This window comes from Mustela lutreola, chromosome 4 (genome assembly GCF_030435805.1).
Source record: "Mustela lutreola isolate mMusLut2 chromosome 4, mMusLut2.pri, whole genome shotgun sequence".
NCBI classification, from domain to species: Eukaryota; Metazoa; Chordata; class Mammalia; order Carnivora; family Mustelidae; genus Mustela; species Mustela lutreola.
In genome coordinates, this window is record NC_081293.1 from 4340265 (window position 1) to 4360358 (window position 20094).

At 56.9% G+C, this 20094-nt stretch overlaps 1 protein-coding gene across 11 annotated transcripts in view; it reads right to left on the bottom strand.

Moving 5' to 3' along the window:
* PTPRE (protein tyrosine phosphatase receptor type E) overlaps window positions 1-20094 on the bottom strand; it is a 151928-nt gene that overhangs the window by 20569 nt on the left and 111265 nt on the right. For 9 of the 11 annotated variants that reach the window (XR_009353209.1, XM_059172838.1, XM_059172834.1 and 6 more), the window contains 7 exons: window positions 17040-17139; window positions 16678-16751; window positions 14824-14960; window positions 9441-9531; window positions 5075-5151; window positions 4390-4426; window positions 2523-2620 (listed from right to left, as the gene is read on the bottom strand). Coding sequence is in view for 10 of the 11 variants with exons in the window: in XM_059172838.1 (XP_059028821.1) it covers window positions 2523-2620; window positions 4390-4426; window positions 5075-5151; window positions 9441-9531; window positions 14824-14960; window positions 16678-16751; window positions 17040-17139 (614 nt within the window). In the remaining variant the exon portion in view is untranslated. Of the gene's footprint in view, window positions 1-2522; window positions 2621-3098; window positions 3477-4389; window positions 4427-5074; window positions 5152-9440; window positions 9532-14823; window positions 14961-16677; window positions 16752-16828; window positions 16971-17039; window positions 17140-20094 lie in introns of those variants that run through there. The other 2 variants (XM_059172842.1, XM_059172843.1) reach the window with 2 other exon arrangements.

Genomic DNA, 20094 nt, shown 5'->3' on the forward strand with positions numbered 1-20094 from the left:
GCCTGAGGCGGAAGAGGCCGCTGTGAGCACAGGACACAGGAGAGCGTGAGGACGCCGTCCTAACAGGACAATATCCCCTACCTCCTCCAGGACATCTCTGAAGCATCCCAAGGAGAATCGGAAGCTCAAAGGTGCTGGTTTGGGCCATTCCTGGCCCCCTGGGGGACCCTCCAGGACCCCCTGAGATGCTTCCCTTGAAAGGCCCTCACTTGGGCCTGATGGTTGAGTCTAGGGCCCCCCACAGGGCTGTGCGTGTGGAAGCTTCTCTGCCTTCGGCCTCCTGGTCCCGCTGCGGCCACAGTCCCCTCCCTCTGGTCAGATCATGAGATGCTGGAGCAACTGCATTTCACAACCTTTCGCCAGAATGTTGAAGCCAGGGAGAGGACAAAGAAGTGTAACCAAGTAAGAAAAGGGAACTCTATTGAGAAATGATCTCATCTGAAATGGTGAAAATCAAGATACAGAAACCGGCCAGCTCTGAGTCACAGAAATGGAAAAATCCAGTAGGAGGCTTCGGAGACAGATCAGAGAGAAAATGTCCAGTGACATGGCAACAGGATGCCTGCTGCGGGGAACGGAGGCGTGCTCTGAGACCCGCCGCTCCTGTGCTGGTCTCACTGGGTCTCCTGTTTGTAAACAAGCCCTCCCCCTCACCACCCCCATCCCCGCACTGCTCAAGTGGCAGCCGGAGGGCCGCTGGCTCCAGGGAACCCCGGGGCTCCCAGGGCAGCGTCCTCCTTCTCTTTGGGGGCCGGGTCCTGGCCAGGCATCTGCCTGGAGCGTGGGAAGCGTTCAGCGCTTGCTTCAACCCCCCGACTCCTGTCCCTCTTTCCATTCACGGGGCAGGATTCACTCTGGGGGAAGGGGGTGGCCTCTCCAGCCCAGTCCCAACCCCCTTGGAAACAAAACAAAAACCCCATCCTACCCGGCAGGAAATGGTAACTGGAGGCTTTTTCCTGTATCACTTGGCACGTACGAAACAAATTAGTGAAGGTGGCACCGGGAGGGGCTCTTCCCTGCCTGTCCTGCCTGTGGACCAGTGTCCACCTTGAGCTCCAGCTGAGCTCCCCGGGCCCGGCCCACGACTTCTGTCTCAAAGGACACAGCCCGAGCCTAGCTGCCTGGGTCCCAGGCCTGTGAGTGACGGCAGGGCTGGGGTGGAGACCCGCAGGGACCAGCAGGACAGAGGTCTCCCAGCACGCTGGCCTTTCCTCTCCACCTGCTTGCCACCACTTTGCTCCGGCCCGCACACTGGAACATGCTAGAACAGTCTCCCCATGCCTAGCGAGTCTCCTTCTAGCCTCCAATTCTTCTCATCTGGAGAGCAAGCTCACTTTCTACAACTCAGGCCCCGCTTTCTGCTGAGAAGCCTGCCACGGGCCCCCGCCTCGGCCTCCCCTCAGAGGCCCGAGCCCCGTTCCCTGACGCATTTCTCCTCCTGGCATGGCTGCGGGCCCAGCAGATCCCTCCTGGCCTCGGGGTCCCATCACCCTGCCAGGGGCCGCCTCTCCTGGGCTTCGTCTGGTCAAGGTCCCTCCAGCCTCGGAGATACGGTGCCACTCCGGGCCCTGCCTTGACCCATACCCAAGGAAGGGAGGTGCTACTCCCTGTGGGGGGTCTCCCTCCTTCCTGCCCCCGAAGCCACAATCACGCTGTGCTCTGCCCTGTTCCTGGGGGGACGAAGGGAAGGGCCGGACGGCACAAAGAAGGCCTGGCGCGCCCCCCGCCCTCACCCTCGGAGCCCTCTGTCCGCCGGGCTTGCTCCGCCCTCGCTGCCCACCGCGGGCCCTGGGCCCCCTGCTATTTCTATGTCGCCTCCTGACACTTTACCTTGATCTGCTTTCTGTTTGGCGTCTGCTCTGCCCAGGGGGACAGAGATCGTGGGGGCCAGGGTCTGTGAGCTGGTTTACAGCACGCACCCCCCCCCCCCCCCCCGCATCGTCTGTCCAGGAGAGTGGACGCGAAGGAACATCTGCCACATGTAGGAAGTGACTCCGTTTATCCTTCTTCTTTCTAGAGGTTTCGGGTTCTTATAAAGTACGAACACCCGTTTTGCTTTAGAAAAGCTCACACAGGCGTGAGAGTGACGTGCCTTTGATGCCCCTCGTTTTCCAAATTCCTTTCTCTAGTCTGGGTAAGAAGCAGGAAATCCATCTTTGATTCTAGTCTGAGGCCCACCGTGTTGCCAGCCTGAAAACCCTGAGGCTCTCATTTCTGAGGCCTGTGGCTCCCACCCGGGCGTGAGAGCAGTCGGCTGACCAGGGCCCTTGGCTGAGGTAAGGATGGGCAGGGTGACATTTCCGCGTCATGGTCTAGGGCAGGGAGATGCGGGGAACACAGCGCATTTAATTCAAGATAAAATTGCTGTGAACCACTGGTGGGTTTTTTGCTTTTTGTTTTTTTCTCTTCTTCTTCTGTGGTGATAAGGGAGAGGAATAGGAAAAGGATGTGGTGAGCTCGCCCCCCAGCGAAGCCCCAGGAGCTACAAGAGCGTCCTCTGTGAGTCGGAAGGCCAAGCTCACCTCTTTCCTTTCCTTCAGGTTCGTCAACATGACGATGGTGGCGGACTTCTGCTCCCAGATCATTCTCCAGAAGTCGTTAACTGTCTCCTGTTTGGGGCCTGTAGATAGGGGATGATCCCAAAGTCAGGCCTGGAGAGGGTCCCTGGGGGTCCCCGCCCCCGTCACCCTGGCTGTGGGGCCCCAGGGAGGCCACCGCCGCCCTGCTGCTCCGAGGCACGAAAACCCTGCTCGGCGACCGGGAGATCGGCCGCTTCCCCGCCGGGTCCCGCCGCAGCACCACACGCGCGACCCTGGTGGGGCTGGGGAGTCCTGGGGGGCTGCGCACCGGCACCTGGGGCGTGACCCCGATCACAAGCAGTAAAGGGTGTTCAGATGAGGCTCGGGTCAGCCTGCGTGTCACAGCAGCCTGTGCCCACTGGGGCTCGTCAAGCCTGCGGAGACCAGAGCCCACTCCAGAACGGTACAGGTGACCGTGCGTCACACACACACACACACACACACACTGCAGACTGGCCGACCCGCCCTCCGTGTCCGACCCCCTGCCCGCGTGTCCCAGACCCCCGCAGCGGGCCGTACTCAGGGCCGTCCAGGGAGACGCGGCCAGAACCAAAGATAAAGCATCCCCAGAAGGAAGTCCTCTGCCCTTTGCCCTCCTTCCTGCCTGAAGATGGACACGGAGCCCAGAGACGCAGCAGCCATTTTGTGACCCGGAGGAAGACAGTGACACGTCACGGAGGGCGGAGCAGGAAGACACAGAGGCAGCTGCTTGCAGCTGCCGCCTCAGCCCCGGGCTGCCTCCCCTGCTCACAAGGACAGAGAGAGAGAGAGAGAGGGAGAGAGAGGAGCCTCTATCTGTGTCAGCTAACGTCTGTCAGGTTTTCCAACATTGTTGTCCTCTGGGTGTACGTGCATGTGCCCTGCCCTGTTTCTTGGGGAATGTGCATCTTTGGTAAGTTCTCAAGTGACGCTGATGGACGCTGACTTCTGGGACCTGCTCTCTGAAGACACCTGCTGTTGGCCTGCCCCAGCTCCTGGGGCGATGGGTGGTAGCCCAGATCAGAAACACACACATGCACACACACACACACACACACACACGAAGTGGCCTGTGTGCAAGGCTGAGGGCCTGCTGCCGGGGCTGAAGCATCCTCGTGGGTATGGCCTTGATCTGAAAAGCTACTCATGCCCCCCACCCCCGCCCCCAAAATCAACCACCACGTGGGAGCCACACAGAGCTCAGCCAGCTGAAAGAGATCCAAGTCTGTCTGAATTAACAAGCAGCCCTCTGAGACGGTCACTGCTGGGCTCCTGCGTGCCCTGGCTTTGACTCAGGCAGATGTGGAAAAGAGGTATGTCTGTCTGTCTACACCTACACACTGTGTGGACGAGCACCCAACATGCCTGTTACACCCACACTTAGAAATGACCTCGCCCGTCACGCTCCTTATCGGTCGGCCCTGACCACAGAGGGGGACAAAGCGCCCAGAGGCCCCAACGTGTCTGCGTTCTCGAAGCTCTGTACACAGAATGAGCTTTACGGACTTCGCACACAGATGCACAGAATGACCTCAGGACGCTCTCAAAGACGCAGACTCTAGCCCAGCATTTCTGCCCATCTCCCAGGACACTCGGGGTGAGCAGAGCACTGCCTTGTGTCGCGAGGCTCCGCGAGATTAGAGACGCCCCCGCATGCCTTGCACGCAGGGACAGGTGGGACAGACGGCTTTCAGGCCACAGAGATGCAGCACGGCACACGGACAAGAAGACGAAACGGAGCCCCCGCATTCCGGCCGTCAGAGGAGGACCCGGGCGCCGTCCTCGGCATTTTACCCGAATCATCTTCTGCAAGTCACAGTGAGCAGCTTACCTTGAGCGGCGATGAATTTATTCTTCTCTTTATAACCCTAGAACGATAAAATCGGGTCGGTAGGTTTTCGTAATTGCCTCTGCTGAAGGATTTCATTGTTGTTTGGAAGGTAACATAGTAATCACGAAAATCTTGGAAAACACAGAAATAGGAAGAAAACTCACTAGCAACTTCAGAAATTGTGCTACTTTTGATCGTCCCTTTGTCGAGTTTCCATTAATACTTGCCCAGACACACACACACACACACACACACACACACACTTAAATATTCTTAACTGGTTAATAGATACAAATTCTCCTCCACTGTGTTTTCATGATAATTTTATAATTACTAGTAAATGATATTTTAAGTTTCAGTTAAAGGGGGTTCTTAATGCAGTGGATATCGTTTGACTATAAACCTGCCTTACTGGTCCCTCCTAACCTGTTTTATCAGTAACATAAAGAACTCTGTAACCAATGTCCCATGTGCTTCTAGGCTTTTTAAAAATGAATCCCCAGAGATGCTAATTCAAAAGGCCTGGTAGCAACCACGCCACCCGTGCTATGGCCAAATGGCCCACGAAAGTTGTGATGATTTAATTCCTGGCCCCCAGAGATAAGTCATGATTCACACTGAGCCCCCGAATGGTCCAGATGTGCGCGTCATGCTGGGCAGGGGGACAGGAAAATGGCAGACTTACATCTATGTAGGAAGCATTAATGTAATCTGAACACGGGGTTCCCTCCACCTGGCTCAAAATCACCCTGGAATGATCATCTGTTTAAAAAAGAAACAACAAAACATGACACGAGGAAAAGGAACCAGAAAACATAGCACGTACATATCTTCCATCGATGGCATTAAACGCTGCCAAGGACGCAACCGGGTTTCCCACGGTGATCGCAGGGACCGAGGGGGTGTCAGGAGACCCCGCGTGGCATGACGGTGGGAACGCATCTGTTTCACTGAATACTGGGCCTCCGCATGGAGGACAGTGCCAGACCCTAGCCAGCTGCTCAGTAAAACCCGCGGGATGACAGCGGAGGTAAAGATTCAAGTGGGAGCCCCTGGATCTTCCCTACCCCCGGAGCAGCAGCACGTGCTAGGACCCTACAGTGAGATCCCAATAGGCTTCTCTGAAACCCCAGCCGGGCACCGGTTGGTGTACTCAGGATAACCCTGGATGGAAGAACAGGACCCCGTCTCCCAGGCTTTCCAGGGAAAGGACAAGCAGACGCCACACTCCAACCATCAGCCTTCAGATCTCTAGGGATGGGAAGTGGGTAGAAGGCACACACACCTGGGCTGAGCACAGGGGGGCCGCCTGCCGGGAAGATTCTGGCTTGTTGTACAAGTAGTGCCCAGAGTAGGAGGGCGGACCACGGAGAGGTCTGTGTGGGGTGGGTTTTCTCTGTGTGTGAGGGTGTGATATGTGGGTGTGTGGTGTAAGTGTGTTTTCTCTGTTTCTTTCTGAGTGTGTGCTTTGGAGGGGGGTGTGCACACACCCCTCAGGGAGGTTTCAGCCAGGGTCCCCTTGTGATTTCGGTGGACCCTTGTCACTTCTACCTTCATAGGCCATGCCCTCCATTAAAAAAAAAAAGATGAAACATTTTATTTTATGACTGCGTTATGAGTTAATATGAAGCTTAATGTAACCCAGATTGGATTACGTATATATTATTTTCTGATTTTAAAGGAAATTAGATAGTTTCATGCGACGTTAAAAGTGGTTGCAGGCCCGGGCCTGGGTCTCCTTGCTGGCATATTCCTATTCCCCTGAGAGGAGCGAGAGTGGGGTTGCCCAGACTCAGCCCAGGGCCGGGGTCAAGGGTCACAGGTGCTTCTGGGGTTAGTCACGCTGTGCCGGGCACAGAGATTGGTAGAGGATGTGGGCTTCACAGGCATTCACTGCATGGATTCTGGAGAAATTCTGTATCCTCATTCTGCTTTATCTTCCCTAGTCCCCACAGGACGGACACTGACTGAGAAGGCTGTGCTTGTGGTGTGGCTCTGGGGCAAGGACCCCAAATCCCAGCTGTGGTTTCCCGCGAGCCTGGAAGGCAGGCCGGCTTCAGACAACCACTGTCTGGACATCGCACTGCTGGGCCAGATCCGTCCTGTCCTAGCATGACGGGCCAATGAGGCGCCCAGGGAAAGTCATGACCTTTATGGGGTATCAAACTCCAAAGGTCCAGCTCAGGCAGACATTTCTGAGACCCGCCCACTCCCAGGGGCCGCAGCCCTGACGCAGAAAGAGCTCTTCCTGAACAGGCGTAAAGCTGGCTGAAAATCATCTGGTGTAGTTTACGCTTTGAGAGCAACTATAGAAAGCAGAGGGCAAAAAATAGCCTCCTGGTTCGATTTAGAATCTCACAGTTTCTAAGAGCTTCCTGTCTTTTTATTCTGAAAGTCACACTTCACTTTCAAAACATTATTTCTTGAAATGATCATCTGTTGCTGTTTTTCCGGAGAAGACGATGCTGTCTCCTGACGAGCCACCGAGGCTTTCCACAGCCCGGCCTCGCGGACCCGAGACTCCCTGAACCACCTCCAGCGAACCAGCCCATTCCTGTCCCGGGCCCCCAGCCGGCCCCGGGGGTATCTCTGGCCAAATCCTCAGTTTAAGGAGACGCCCCCTCCCTCAGCCTGTGCCTCGCTGATGCCGGACCCCCCCCCCCCCCACTGGTGGTCTTCAGGGCACATGCCAAGTGTCTTCCTGGAAGCATCCCAGAGACCCAGTGTCCCATCCACGCGAAACACCTTACATCCGGGCAGAACGTCCTGGCCCCTGATGACTGCCAGCACCCCGCCTCCTTGGCACGGGGCGCCTGGGCAGGAGGGGGCGGGGGCTGGACCTCTCCCCGCGTGGAGGACGCAGGATCGGCCCCGTCCCATGTTTATACTAGCAGGAAAGGCCGACTTCCCTCCACAGCACGAGCTGGACAACACGGCTTGGAGCCAACGTGCAGGGGGTGGGCTCTGCTGCTGGGGGAGGCAGTCCCCCACCCTGGGCCATCACCTCTGCGCATTGGGGCGGGTGCAGCTAATTCCCACACCTGGCCATTACTCCCGCCCCCACTGAGGTCTCACCAAAAATACTGTTAATTTTCAGCGTAAATGTCACCTTTTAAAAACTAGAGGTGTGGGACACCTCAGTGGCTCAGTCAGTTAAGCATCTGCCTTCGGCTCAGGTCATGATCCCAGGGTCCTGGGGTTGAGTCCCCCATAGGGCTCCCTGCTCAGCCGGGAGCCTGCTTCTCCCTCTGCCTGCTGCTCCCCCTGATTGTGCTCTCTCTCAATCTCCCCCTTTCTCTGACAAATAAGTAAATAAAAAAGCAAAAGATAATATAAAGTAAAAACTATGGGGGTTTAGTAAGCAAGAGACAACTGGGGGACAGGAACCCGGGGAAGCGCATGGTTCGGACGAAGTCCTCAACCTACACATTCAGCAGCTCAACGAATAAAGTAAACGAATTAAGGAAGCTAATTAGTTAAGCCAATAATAGATAATAATATTACTTTCCAAATATCCCAGTTTTTATTGGACACAAAATATCCCACAGAACGCAAGCCTCCCCCCACAACTCTCCCCTCACTGGAGCTGGTCAAGCCTAGTGGCTGGCCTCCTTCCTTCTCCGACACCCCACGCCCGATCCTCCCAAACCGTCCCCCTGCATGTCCAGAGTCCAGTGTGGGCCCAAGTCCCCTCCCCCGCCCAGCGGCACGGTCACACAGCTTCCTGACCCATCTCTTGCTGCTCCCTTGGCGGCTTATACAAATGCAATTTAGCCCAAAGGCTATTTGGTTATTTTTCATTTTATCTGGATCACAGCCTCACAGGGGCCTTCGCAAACAACACATGTAAATCCTCTGTGAGGTTCGGAAGAATTATTTCTATCAGCACTGAGAGCCCAGAGGCCACGCAAACTGGGCAGACCATGGCTTCTCTGGCCAGAAAAGACATGGACTTCACTCTGATCCTGAACATGCAACCAAGAGTCCACGGCCTGAAGCCCACTGCACAGGCTGGCTTCCTTGCTCCCATGGAGGCTCTGTCGGAGAAGGGAGGCTCTCTGGGCATGCCTAGGAGGCCTGGGTTCAGGATTTAAAGGCTTCCTGGCTACTGTTTTGTCAGCCCAATGGGCAAAGCTCACAGTGGGGGTCCAGCTGCACGGAGAGTATGGAAACCCTCCTCGACCAGCTTGTATAAGGGCAACTGGGAACTTTCAGGTTTGTCCTGGCACCAAGGGAGGCTGTGAGAGCTGCCCCCAGGGCGTGGCCCAGCCAGCCACTTCCCTGGACAGACTGGTCAGCCGCCCTGGCCCCAAAAGCCTCCCCTGGCTTCCCGCAGTGGTTGGGGTTTCTCAGCCTTCCTACAAGGTTGCCAACCCCCCGGGCATTTCTTTTCTTTTCTTTCTTTCTTTTTTTTTTTTTTTTTTTTTAAAGATTTTATTTATTTATTTGACAGACAGAGATCACAAGTAGGCAGAGAGGCAGGCAGAGAGAGAGGGGAGGAAGCAGGCTCCCTGTGGAGCAGAGAGCCCAATGCGGGGCTCGATCCCAGGACCCTGGGATCATGACCTGAGCCGAAGGCAGAGGCTTTAACCCACTGGGCCACCCAGGTGCCCCCCACCACCTGGCATTTCTTATTCTTTTGTTTCTGTCCCTAGTCCAGGGGACCTGCTGCTGGTGCCAGGAGCACAGAGTCTGAGACAAGGAGAGGGCCAGGGCCACCAGCACAAGACGGGCTCAGGACTGGATCCCGTCGGAGGTCCTGCCAGCCCATGCAGGTGGCACTCCCTTTGGCCACTGGGCAGCGCGGGTCTCAACACCAAGCACAGGCTTGGTGGCCAGACCCACCACGACAGAGGTGGCTCAGGCTGCCCGTGGGAGATGGGCATCTATACTCCCGGTGCAAACACGGGTTTGCAGCGGTGCGGGTGCGGGCCCCCATCTCCGAGCACTCGACCACCATGCTGCCCCGACAGGCACAGTCCCAGGAGCCGCGAGGGAAGGTCGAACATACTCCCGATGGGACCCATCGTGCAAGAAAGGTAAAATCTTACTGGGAAGGATGTTGGGGTATCTGTTTTTTTCTCTGTTTTCTTCCTTATTGGCCTGTTCAAAAGTTCCTTGTATGTGTCCAGACGGCAACGACTAGAAAAGAAAACACAGTTAGCATGAAAAGGGATGCATCCAGACACCACGTGCGCGTCAGCCACTCTAAGGAACGCGGGCAGGAGGAAGACTCCATCTGGACAGCCCCCTGCCCCTACCCCAGTCTGCGGCCCTCTCTGCCTGTGGGCTGTGCTGGGCGCTGGGCAGAGCCGTGATGAAAGGCACTCTGGCTAGCAGGCCAAGGGAGCCGTGGGTATAGTGATGACCCACGGTTGGACCCGAAGACACATGAAGTCAGGGACTTGCCTGGGCATTGTCACCCAGTCCCCTGGAGCGGTGTGTCTGGGCCCAAAGCAGGCCCACTACAAATACGTCCAATGACAGGACAGCCTGGGGTAGAGAGCAAGGGTGTCTGTGCAGAGGGGCTGGGAAGGTACACTCTGCCTCTGGGGCTGGGCTGAGGGACAAGCACAGTGATGCACCAGGAACTCAGCCTTGGGGCCCCTGCTTGCAACGCCGTGTGCTCAGGGTCCAGCAGTGAGTGCTCAGAGGGGGCTCTGTGGCGACTGCTGACCCCAGCCCCACCCGGGACCAGCACGAAGATCCCCAGGGGTCCTGTGTGCACCCTTGGCTTCCTAATCCCCCGGCCTCAGGTGACGACATGAAGGGGCCACTCGGACCCTGTAACCGATGTGCTGCTCAGTGGACGCAAACCCGGGCTCCCTGACTTCCATTCCTCGACCACTTGGGGCCCCTCCCATCCTGCCAGCTCGGGCCATGCTCCTGCATGTGGGGGCTGCTGGGTCATCCTCTGCACTCAGATGAGCCGCAGTGCACAGAGGGAAAGAGCCTTTTGAACCCCCACATCATGCCTTTCAACATCAACCTAAACACTGACCGGACCGGGAACCCCAGGAATTCAAGCACTAAGTGAGTCTTTGCAGCATCTTCGGTGTGCTGGGCCCCGTAGGAGGAGCTGCATCAGGGGCCCCGGCCGTCACAAGCCATCCTGCGATGACAGGATCCTGAGGTTACAGATGAGGAAACCGCCCCCCACGGCTGCTGCAGATGTGGCCGGAATGCCCTGGCTTGCAAGGGCAGACATGGGTCAGGGCCTGCCGTCTGGCCTGGCGCAGCCACGAGGCCACGAGGCAGGTGCTTCCTTCTTCAAGTATAAAGTCCCAGGGGCGTGGGGGCAGGGCTCAGAGTGCAGCCCAGACTCTAGGCCTGCTCACCCCGTGAGTCAGGAGGGAAGAACTTGCCACGCACAGGTGCCTAGCGCGTCCCTCTCCCGGATTACAGGGCTTTTCCATCCCTGACTCAGCCCCTGCCAGCCAGTGTCATCTTTTCCCCGTTTTGGGGTCACCACACTGGCTGGCCATGGTCAGAGAACCTTCCAGGGCCGGTGTGGAGGCCAGCCTGGGCGGGGGCAGGTGGTGGGGGTTGCTTGGGACCAGCACCTTCTCTGCTGGAGTTTCTGATTCTTATCAAAGCTGTCTTGACACTGACTTCCTGGACCCGCCCTGGACAGGCAACTGGTGATAACATTCTACGACTCCTCATTGTCTATACCTGAAACCTGTTTTTGACCTCAGCCCTGAAAATAAAAACAAGGTGTATTACTAAGATGTCACGTGTTCGTCAAAACCCGCCCGATGGATGACGCAGGAACCCCAGCTCTGGACTTGAGAGCATGACAACCCGTCAGCAGGAGTCACCGTTTGGAACGCGCGGAGCGCACGGAGGCAGGAACAGCCGGGGAACCCGTGTGCAGGGAAGGGCGGGCACGTGGGAACCCTGACCCTCTGCAAGCCTAAAACCGCTCTACAAATCAACGTCTATACAAATAATACATTAAAAAGACAAAGAAAAAGAGGCCCCGGGATGCCTCCCTCTTCCTTGGAAGGTGAATGGCTACAACGTGGTGGGTAGAGAGGCCGGAGGGGTCTCGGTGGCGAGCGTGGACCCAGCCCTGCCACCCCTCCCCACCACAGGGACCTGAGACCCGGAATACGGAGCTGGGGTGGAACACTGGCTTCGTGGGCGGCGCAGAGGGGCACCTGGCGTGAGAGGCCCAGCGCTCTGCGTAGGGAACACGTCTCCGTAGCCCAGCACACAGAGTAACAGCCGCGAGGGGCTGGCCCATCCCTTTCTCCTGCTGTCCGTGTGCCCATGGACCCTCGACTCTGAGCTGCTCATATGGCACAGGGGAAGCGGGACAGCACCCGGGGGAGGGCTCCGCCGTAACTGGGTCATCCCTGCGGTGCCGGGTGTGAGCCACGTGCGTGGTAATTGGTCACCAAATACCATGACTGATCGTCCAGTTACATACAGTGGCCGAAGGAGGTTTGTTTGTTTGCTCCCTTGAGGTGAGATTTCATGTCCATGAACACACGGGAGGAGCCCCAGGTCCCGCCCCTTCCCCTTCCTCCATGCTTGGCATTTGGGCAGGTGGGGAGAAGGGCAGAGAGGTGCGCGGTGGGAGCTGTTCCAGCAAGCTCTGGGGGACATGCCTGGCTTGCATGCCCTGTCGGGCCTTCTCCTAGCGGCCCCGCCCCTGTGCCTTTCCACAACGCTAATGACAGGCTGCATCCGGCCTTGGCTTGGGCTAGCCGGATGGTCTGAGACTGAGAAGATTCTGTCCGGGGAAGTGGGCTGTTCTGGGTCTGAATGGCGCTCCCTTGATGGGGCTTAATTGGGGAGCCTGGAACAGATTTCCGTGGGATAACTTGCGCGTGGAGGGGTGATGACTGAGGTTGGGGGTTCCCAGGAGGGGTCTCAGAAGCATGGCAGCCGCAGCCCCCTCTTGTGCAGACACGCAGCTAAGCAAGGCCCACAACTGCTTCTCTCACGTGTCAGGATACTCCAGGGAATGTCCTGTGGCAGGCAGCATCCTTATTTTATAGGTGAGTAAACTGAGGCAGGCAGAGGTTAAGTAATGGCCCAAAGCCCTCTGGGCTAGTAAGAGACGAGCTGGGCCAGGCATCCGGGCAGGCCAGAGCCCGCGTCCCCTTGTCCCTCCCCGACGGCTCCACCGAGCTGACCCCCGTGCCAAACGCTTTCAGGCCACTGAAGCCCTGGGTCGGCCAATAAGCACATCCCGACTAGTCTGGTTGGACGACTCTGAGCCTCGTCTGTCCCTTCCACAGCGTCTGGGACTGGAACTCAGGACAGCGGGCGCCAAGGAGGGAGATGAGATGCCGTCGTCCAGCTCAAGTGTGGAGCCAGGCCTGCGCTGGTCCTGGCAGGCTTTGGGGCCCTGACAAGGGGCAAGCCACATAAACGTGGCTGAGGGCCCGGCCGGCTCCCACTCGTGAGAGGAGCAAACGGGTCCAGAGAGTACCGGCAGCTCGCCCCAGGTCCCCCAGCGCCAGGCCCAGGCCCTCCTCCCCTCTGCTTATCTGCCCGCCCCGCCCTGCACAGAGGCCTCCAGGGGGCCACAGGGAAGCCACTCAGTGGGAGGGGTTGGGCAGGGCGAGAAGGATAAAGCACCCAATTTAAAGTGGTTTCCCCAGAACTGCCCCTAAAATCAAGCAAAATAATATTCCAATGCCTTTGAATATTTAATTTCTTTCTAAAGACAAAATCAAAGCCAAAAAAAGAAAAATTGTTGAGGACCCATTCATGAAACCTTTATGTACAGTCAGGATGGGTAACTGCAGAGACAGGCCGCGTCGGAGAAACCCGTCGGCAGGGCCTCGTCTTTATTCGCAATTGCACTATTTCGCTCAGCATGGATCGTTCACTCTGATTTTGATATATTTGCTTGTTGCCTTAAAAATTATTTCTCCTGAAGAATGGAGGTTTCTTTGTACCTGGGGTAACAGCCTCACCTGCCTGACCCTATTTCTGGCCCTGCTCCATCGGAGTGGCCCTCACTCCTCCCCGAGACGGCAGCAAAGCCCGCTGCTTCTGACCACGGCTTCCTGCTGTCCCGGCCACCCGCCCCCCCCACCACGTGCAGAAACCCCAGCGCGAGGGCAACTGGGACCAGGCAGGAGGGGCAAAGTCTGCTGCAGACCTGGAGAGTTTGGACGTGGGGAGTTCACTTCGCTCATGTGGCTGACAGATTGCAAAACAATATGGCTTAGAGCTGTCTTTCAATATGACCTAATTTCTCAAAAAAAAGTGTGTGGGGGGATACATTTAGAAACAATTAAAAGGAAGCAGGATAAAGGCGGACAAGGCATGGGTTAGAAAACAAGCCAAGTGCAGGTGAAATGCTCTGTCACCTCCCATGCCCTCACCGGACGTTTCCTTATGAAACGTCCCCTGGGCTGAAGCAGTGTCATCTTTGGGTAAAACGACTGCACAATGCTTTGCTCTTTACAAAGCCTGCTGTCGGAGCCTCACAGGGAGCCGTGAGGTCCCTAAGACAGGCCCCTCTGCTGCCAAGGCGCACCCCCGTGGTGGAGGCCAGCGGAGCAGGTGCAACGGACCCATGGTCCACAGCCGGTCCGCTTGGCCCTTCCTCCTGCAACCTCCACGCTCAGCACATGGCTGTGCACGAAACCAGGAAAATGCAAAAAACGAAACTCAAAACACAGTCAGGGATTAACTCTGAGCAGCCAAACCCAAGGAGACTTCCCAGTGTCTGTTTTACCCACCCCCCCACCCCCCCATCTCTCCAACACATTCAGGAGTCCCAGGACATTGACTGTAACACGAGCAACACAAAGGAGCATGGTGAACACACGTCCGTAGTCTTGTTGAGTCAGGAGACTCGGTTTGCTACCATGGGGACTGTCCCGACGGGCATCACTGAGGCCACAGAGAAGGTCACAGTAGCCGAATGAAGGCAAGGATTTGGAGCAGACCTCAAACTGAAGGGCTCTCACAGGCAGAGTTCATGCACCACCCCCCCCAGGGAGCCCCACAACTGCTTAATTCATGCTCTGAGCGGGGATCAGAAGAGGCATATTTCCTTTGCCAGCGAGATGCGTAAGCTCTTCGAAGCCCATGAAAGGTGGGGTGGGGCTCCCCGCTTTCAACACGGAACTGTCTCACCGCCGCCTGCTCAGGCCCTGGTTCTCCATGTTCACAAGATTCCCAAGTCTCCGTCATGCTGGATTTTAGGATACGGCAGCCAGAGTGTTAGCGCTGAAAGGAGCCTTTGGGAACATCTCCCTCAAGAGTCCCATCTTAGGAAGGAGCAACAAGGGTGGGAAGGCGTCCTGCAGCAAAAATCAGGTCTCCAGAAACCCGCTTCGGGAACAGGGTCATGACTGACGCAAGAGTTCCCGTCTTCAGGCAACGGATCCTGAAATATGGTACCACCTGCCCGCGTATTCCACCCCAGGACAAGACAGAGGACCCCCCCACCCCACTCACATTGAACTCCTCCCGAAAGCGTTTGCAGTCATCTGCGGAGCGGACTCGGATCTCCTCCTCCAGGTGCGCCACGGGGATGGGAAAGTACTTCTTGGGCCCGGAGGGGGACCTGCTGAGAAGCATCACTCTTTGTTGCTCTGTGGGACCAAAAGAAACATGGGGGCCACTGAGCCACATTCCGGGACAGCTGGCTCCGTAACCAGATGGACTGACAGCATTCCTGGAAGAAAGACAAAGCTGTGTGTGTGTGTGGGGGGGGGGGGTGGGCAGCTCACTGCTCTTAGATCAGGTAGCCCGGGCTGCCGGGGAGGGGGTCTGAGCACCTGAGTGAGTGTGGAGATCTGTCGCCTGTGATACACCCACGCCATTTACAAATAGAGGTGTTCCTCGGGGTGGGGGTGGGGACCAGCTCCCACCCACCACAGATGCCTTATTTCAGACCCCTCGACTCAGCTCCTTCTGCAAAGGATTTGGGCAGTTTGCCCGTCAGCTCAATTTTCCAGGATTGAAATAAGGAGGAAGATTATGTTAATAAACTAGCAAGAATCATTTTGGTTTGAGTTGGGAAGAGACCGGGAATTGGTTAGGATGTGAGTCTCCCTCAGCCTTGTCTTCTTCGTGACACACACGGCCCTGGATGCGGCCAGCCCGTGAGCTGCAGGAGAAACGAGGCAAACACTGCGCTTGCTCGGCAGCGAGCGCGCAGGGAGGCCCCGGGAAGGGCTGGCTGCGGGGCAGTTCCTGGCCAAATTCCTTCCATCAACTTCGAGCGAGACAAACGGAGCAATCCCTGGCATGTGCGTCCCTCCCCGGAAAATGCGCCGATATTCTCAACAGGTTAACGTGGAACCTTTGCCGTCAGGCGGCAGAGGGCCTGTCCCCACCTGCAGCGCCGTTCTGCGGCCCAGCCAAGAGCTCCTCCCCGGGCTCGTTCCTCGGAGAGAAGATGTGTCAGAAGGAGTCTGGCGGGGGCCTCCGGGGCTCACCAGCCACACCTTCCTCCCTCCCATTCCAGCTGCTCAAAGGTGCTGGGCAGGGAATCGGGGCAGGAAGGGGGCCTCGGAGGCCACGTTAGCACCTAACAAGGTACGCCCGGCCCCAAGCCTGAGAAACTGCCCTGGAGCCGCCCCCCCCCCCCCCGAGTCCGTCCCTGCGGCCTGTCCTGCCAGCGCGTCTCAAGTCTGATAGCGTGTTTGTTCCCTCCTGGCGTGGAACGAGCCGGCAGCAGGCGACCAGAGGAAGCAACAGCCACTGGTGTGAACCAATACTTTTGAAAGCTTTTGCCTCACACAACTTTCCCGGCCATCTGGCTGGGGGGGGGGGGGGGGCAAAGAAACAATGTGCCTTGTCAGTTGCATTAACGCTTTCTGAACTGGACTCAGAGCGGAGGGAGAAAGGTCTGGAAGCCCTCCACCGACAGCAACCATGCCCGCTGCACATACACACATATCGGCTCCCTTTTTGCATCGCGCTCCGAACCAGTGCAAATTTCAGGGAAACCCGTCAGAGCGCTTTAGAGTAAGAACCAGGCCATCTCGTTCTAGAAGGACTGTGAGGGCTTACTGAAAAACGTTACATGTCAAAACTCCGTAAAAAAAACGACCGGATGTGAACGTTTCCAACAAAGCCACAAACTGAAAGCAAGTGTCTGTTTCCCACCAGAGAGAAATGGAGAAAAGTCTTGAAATGGTAAAATTCTACCACCCTAAAGGCTAGCGTCAAACCAGGGAGAGCGAGATGGGAGTCTCGAAGCTGAGGGAGTTTAACATTTAAAACAAAAGGCAGACCACGGCCCCCGGTGAGGTCAGAAAGAGCGCAACACCCACCGCACCCCCGCCCCCGGCCCCCTGGTACCTTGTTCTTCCAGGATCCCGTTGGGCATCTTCTTGTCATTGGCGCTGACCACGGCTTTCCTCTGCTTCCTGAACCTTGGAGACACAGACCGGTTAGCTCCGGGCCCGGGGGCATTTCCCAGACCACAGGGACTTTGCGTGGCGATACCCACCAGGTGAGCCGGGAGAAGCTCTTCCTGCTGCTCATGGCTGGGCCGAGCCACCCTGGCCTCCGGTCCCCAACCCCGCGGATCCCCAGCCCCTCCCGTCACCAGCCCCGCCACCCTCTGTCTGGGCCCACACCCGCCCTGCAGCCTCGAGCAGCTCATTTCCTCTTCAGAGCTGGTTGGGGCAAGTCCGCCCGCGCCCCGGGGACACTCCTACCTGAAGAAGTAGGCGGCGAGGAGCAGGAGGAGGACGAGCAGCATCAGAGGTAGCAGAAGCCAGGCCAGCAGCGGCTGCGGCGCGCCTGGGGCGGGAGGGCCTGCGGGCAGAGCCGGGCCCCATCGCAATGGGAGACCCCAGGCAAGGACTCAGATAACAGGGAAAGTGGGGTTTGGGCAAGGAAAGATCCCCAACACTAGGCTGCACCTTACAGTTTGCAAATTTGTTGCCCTCCGTCCCATTCAAACTTCTTCCCTGAGAACAGAACCTTCTTCAGCTCTTCTTGGACCCCAGCACCACACTTGAGAGTCTGCAAAGCCCGCCATGGGCCCCATCCGCCGTGCTCCCCATCGAAGAGATGAGTGGTTTTGATCCACGCAAGGGAGCTTGACCTGAGGGCCTGGTGGCTTCATCCCAGACTCCCAGACTCCCCGAGGGGCAGTGAAGGCACAGTGGGGAGCCCCGGACCCTCAAGTAACCTGTGACCCCGCGTTCCTGGGGCACCTGCCTCTCCCCATCGTGGGAAAGTAGAGGAGGTTGGGGGATGAGCTGCCCGCTGTTCTGTTCTGAGGACAGCGTGGGGAACTCCCAGGACCTCAGGCAGGAGCTCAGGGCACGGGGTGTAGTCTGTAGCCTGGCCCTTGGGTCAGGCTGTGGCCAGGCCACAATCAGGTCTTCTAGAGCTTCGAGCTCCCAGTCCTACTGGTCCTGGCTGAATTTTCTCATTCAGAAGGTCGCATGTCCTCGGATCAAGAGCAGCTGCCGTGTGGCTCCCTGGGACCAGCCCAGTGAAACCCAATTCCGAGGGGCTCTAGTGGCCTTGCTCCCACCCCTCCCCCTGAAGTTCTGCCTGAGCCCCTGCCACCCCAGACTGCCGTGCTGCCCTCTCTTCATCAAAATGGACCTGCTCCCAAGGAGCATATCAAATGCCTCCTCCTCCAGGAAGCCTACTTGATTTTCCTTCTGTGGATCCTAGAGACTCTCTATAAGCACAGACCTCACTCTGCTGGAGTGAACTGGCCGTGTGGGGTGACTGCCTTCCCTCAGATTCAGTGGATGCCCCTCAAAGGCAACAACTCAGCTTCCTTGGCTCTGAGTTCCCAGAAGCACCAAGCACAGCCTTGAGCGCAGTGGGAGCATCGCAGGCCTGCAGCCTCCTTCCCCCACATCCCAGTGCTGGTGTATTCTAAAGGGCCTCTGTGCATCTCATGCCCCACGTGTTAAGCAGCCTCCCCCCAGGCAGGGCCTCATGCTGACTCCCGTCCCTGTAAGCGGCTAACGCAGGTTATTTCTAATAAATGACAGCACGGCAATGACTCGAGTGACCAGCTGATGCAGAGGTGCCCTGGGGGCAGCGGGTCTGTGAGGAGAAGGAGGCCAACCGACAAGACACCCTCCTTCCAGGCTGAGCCAATGCCTCTCCCCTCTGACTAGCAACCTCACGAGCCAAGCGAGAGGGCAAAGCCAGGGTGACCCAGGCTGAGCCACTAAGAGCCCTGGGTCCTCTCCTCTTCCCCGCCCCCTCCACTGCAGGGCTGCCCGGGGAGCAGATCGGGCCTGAGGCTGCCACACTTCCGCATCCAGTGAGTCCCCTCCCTGCTCTGCCGGGGCGTTGGCGCCTACTCAAGTACAGTCTGATGGGGGAGATGCCTGACACCAAGGGGCAGAGCTGGGCCCAGCCCCACACCGCAGACAGGGCTCTATCCCTGCCCTGCCAAATGCAACCTCAGAGTGTGGGCGGGTGCCTTTTCCTCCCCCAACTTCTGCATTTGCCCAGAGGTCAGGCTGCCCCAGCTCAGCTCCAATCTTGGCAGTGACTGCCTGGCTAGCTCGCCCGTCTGAGGACTAGGGGGACCTGGCCTGACTTGGGGGTCTGAAGGGCGCCTGGACCACAGACAGACCATCCCTAGGGTCAGGAGGCTCCAGGGTCTGGCCTCCAGGCTCAGGCTGCCTCCAGTAAAGGCCAAGGTTACAGAGGTGGATGTCTCCACAGCACACCCTTGAGGACCCAGGGAGAACGACCCACAGATCCGGCGTTGTGCTGTGTGCAAGGCAGAATCTGCAGATCCAAGGATCAATGTCAGCAGCTGCCTCTTTCTGGAAGGCAGAGATTGGCAGGAACACTCAAGAGCCGGCGGGCCTGACGGGGGGCCTGACGGGGGGCCTGACGGGGGGCCTGGAGAACTGAGAGTGCCCCCCCCCCACTATCCAGTTCCTCCAGTTTGCCAAAAGAAGAAGTTCATATTTTCATGTAAAAAATGATCTGATTTTTAAATATAGATAAGTAATGCAACCTAAATGCAGTTTTTGAAAAATACTACGGTCTAGAAAAAAAGCCTCTACAGGCCGTGTCCCCTGTGCCAAGTGAAATGTGCAAAACAACAACAACAACAAAAAAACAGATGACATTGGCTATCGGCCAGCTCTGTGACTCGCCTTCCTCGTTGGGCCGTCTGCCCTGGGAAGCTTCTGTACCAGCAAACACACACTTGCTTGGACGTCCACTTTCTGAAAAACCTGAAATTTCAATGGACATTTAGGTTGTTTCCAACTCTTTGGCTGTTAGAACTTTCCATCTCGTATCTTCATCTTGGTGTATCTTGAAAGTGCTTCTATAGAAGGTTCCGGAAGGGGACCCTGTACTTCTGTGTGCGCACACAGTGCATTGTAGTAGAAACTGCTCGAAAGACCCCTGCAGCATTTCCAGCTTCCGTGCTCGCCTCGACTGGGTGATGGAGTGATTTCTTCCAGCTATGAGCAATCCTCTTAATTTTTGTCAGTCTGATAAGTAAAATAATCTGCATTTCCCTACCTTCTATAGAGTTAAACATCATCTCATGATCAATAAAGCATCATCAATTCGATATTTGCATTTGGCTTGGTCACAACCTCCACCATTTTCCTGTGTTACCTATTTCTTATGAATTTTTTAGGAACCCTTCCTGTAGCAAGGACAGCAACATTTCATTACACTGTAAATCTTTACCCTCAACTCCTGTGTAAAGGAATGTCTCCTGATGATTATTTAAAACATTCTGTTCAAGGAACAAATGAG